The sequence below is a fragment of the Aplysia californica genome, unplaced genomic scaffold, assembly GCF_000002075.1.
Source record: "Aplysia californica isolate F4 #8 unplaced genomic scaffold, AplCal3.0 scaffold01005, whole genome shotgun sequence".
NCBI classification, from domain to species: Eukaryota; Metazoa; Mollusca; class Gastropoda; order Aplysiida; family Aplysiidae; genus Aplysia; species Aplysia californica.
In genome coordinates, this window is record NW_004798275.1 from 230,850 (window position 1) to 233,321 (window position 2,472).

At 53.8% G+C, this 2,472-nt stretch overlaps 1 protein-coding gene across 1 annotated transcript; it reads left to right on the forward strand.

Moving 5' to 3' along the window:
- Positions 1–749: 749 nt before the first annotated feature.
- Positions 750–2,080, forward strand: LOC106013562 (the record flags this gene model as incomplete). Its single annotated transcript, XM_013089648.1, is given in 1 exon segment — positions 750–2,080. A coding segment is annotated over 1 exon segment (1,331 nt), but the record flags the coding sequence as incomplete, so codon positions are not given.
- Between the last annotated feature and the right edge of the window lie 392 nt (positions 2,081–2,472).

Consider the following 2,472-nt stretch of genomic DNA (forward strand, 5'->3'; position numbering starts at 1 on the left):
GAGGAAGCGAGGAGGAGGAGTAGTGGGAGAAGGCAAGCGAGGAACGCCAGCGGTGAGGACATGACGCAGAAAACACGGACGCGGGGCGGCGTGGTGGCGTCATCAGCTCTTCACGCCGGCGACCGTCACGCTAGTGGTAGTAGTGGCGGTGGTTTGTCGGCTGATCTAGATCTCCGCCCAGTTGACGCGGGGTCACAGACAGGCCTCGAAGTGGGACTAGAAGAAGTAGAAGAAGAAGAAATAGAAGAAGAAAAAGGAGTAGGAAAAGAAGAAAAAGACGTAGAAGAAGTAGAAATAGAAAAAGACATAAAAGAAAAATACACAGAAGTAGAAGAAGAAGAAAACGACATAAAAGAAAAATACACAGAAGTAGAAGAAGAAGAAAACGACATAAAAGACACAGAAGAAGTAAAAGGAGAAGAAGATGAAAGAGAAGAAGTAGAAGTAGAAGAAGAAGGAGTAACTACAGCAGCAGCAGCAGCAGCAGCAACGACTACTACTACTACAACGACTAGGCCTACTACTACAGCTACGACGAAGGCATCATCATCGCCCTCCTCCTCCTCCTCCTCCTCCTCCTCCTCCTCCTCACCGTCGTCACATCCGCCTCTACTGTCGTCTACTCCGGTGACTGGCACGCCGGCCGTCGCAACGCGCGACACTCCCTCCCACCACCACCACGACAACCACCACCGTACTACGCCCTCTTCCAACACCACCACCGCTACAACCACCACCACCACCACCACCACCACCACCAACACCACACGGGACCACAGTCGTCACTCGACGGCGAGTAGTGCAGATGAGGATTACTTACTCCGCCGCTCCTCGGGTCAAAATAACGCCATCATCAACGAATTAGGAGCCGCGTCGCCGTCTACATATTCACCGTCTTTGCCTTTGTCATCCTTGTCGTCGAAACAGCCGGACAGATCGAGTTCGAAACCGGAATCGGAATCGAAATCGGATTCGAAATCGAAATCGGGCGCCGGTGGTGAGGAAATCCAACAAGCCGCGGCGGTAGATTTATTCCGGTCGTGTCATTCGCCCGGATTACCTAGTAGTGTGGCAGCAGCGGGAGAACAGCGAGGGATTAGTGGTGTTGTTGCAGCAATAGAAGGAGACAAGTTCGCCTCGTCGCATTCGCCTGGATTAAATAATACTTGTGTTGATTCTGATGGGAATTTTGGCGTGAATAACGGCATTATCACCGCCCCTGCAGCAACAACAGCAACAGCAGCAGCAGCAGCAACAACAGCAGCAGCTGTTGTTTCTTCCTCCTCCTCCTCTCCCGTGTCCAACGGGGAAGAAAAAGATCTTTACGATCATCGTCATAATCAAAATCATCGTAACGAATCGTTGCGTCCTGCGCCCTTTCAACCGAGACCTCACGATCTGAAGGTTGGTGTGGTCGGATCGAACGGCGCTGTCAACGGGCACCACCACCACCACCACCACAACAACCACCAACATCACAACAACCACCACAACAACCACCACAACAACCACCACCAACATCACAGCAACCAGCACCACCACATTAGCCCCCACCATCTCCAGCAACAGCGGTCCCCTGGCGTTGTGTTCGATGTAGGCAGCGGAGAGTTTGAGTTCGATCCTTTCTCTGCTGAGGATCAATCATCGGAGTACCTTAGCAGCGCCTTTCACGAGTCGCCCTTGGAATCGGCGGCCACCCCGCTCCTACAGGACGAGACGATGAGCGAGGGGGAGAGGGCGAGGGCCGGGGAGAGATACTTTCGGGGCGCCGAAGTGGCACCGGCCAGCAACAAAGATGGTCACATCTTGGCGAACGGGCACCACAAAGAGGAAGACCACAAGAGGGACTTCAGCGACATGCATCTAGGCCAGGATGCGGATAAGAAGAAGAGGGAGAAGGAGAAGAAGAAGAATGGGCAGAAAGAAGGAGAGGATGGAGGAGACGGAGAGGAAAACTCTGGCGAGGACGAGCAGTCCGGAGGAGAGTGCGGATGGGGGAGATGCCAGCCCAGCTTTTGTCAACGTCTGCGAGACCCGCGCTGTTACCTGGTGGTCATCACGCTATGTGGAGCTGTGCAGGTAGGTGGGATTGTGTTATAGGTGATGGGTGGGTGGTGGGTGGTGGGCGCTGTTACCTGGTGGTCATCACGCTATGTGGAGCTGTGCAGGTAGGTGGGATTGTAGGTGGTGGGTGGTGGTGTGGGTACATGATGTATGTGGGTGGTGGATGGTGAGTGGTGGGTTGTACATGCATGTGGGTGGTGGGCAGTGGTCATCAAGCTATGTGGAGCTGTGCATGTTGGTGGGATTGTATGAAAAGGGGTGGGTGGTGGGTGGTGGGCACGGTGGTAGGTGTTGGTGATGGGTGGTGTGGTGGGTAGTAGGTAGTGGGCGATGGGTAGTGGGTGGAGGGTATTGTATTGCGGTGGGCAACTAATGCACCCACCAATCAACATCATCATTACCTTTCTC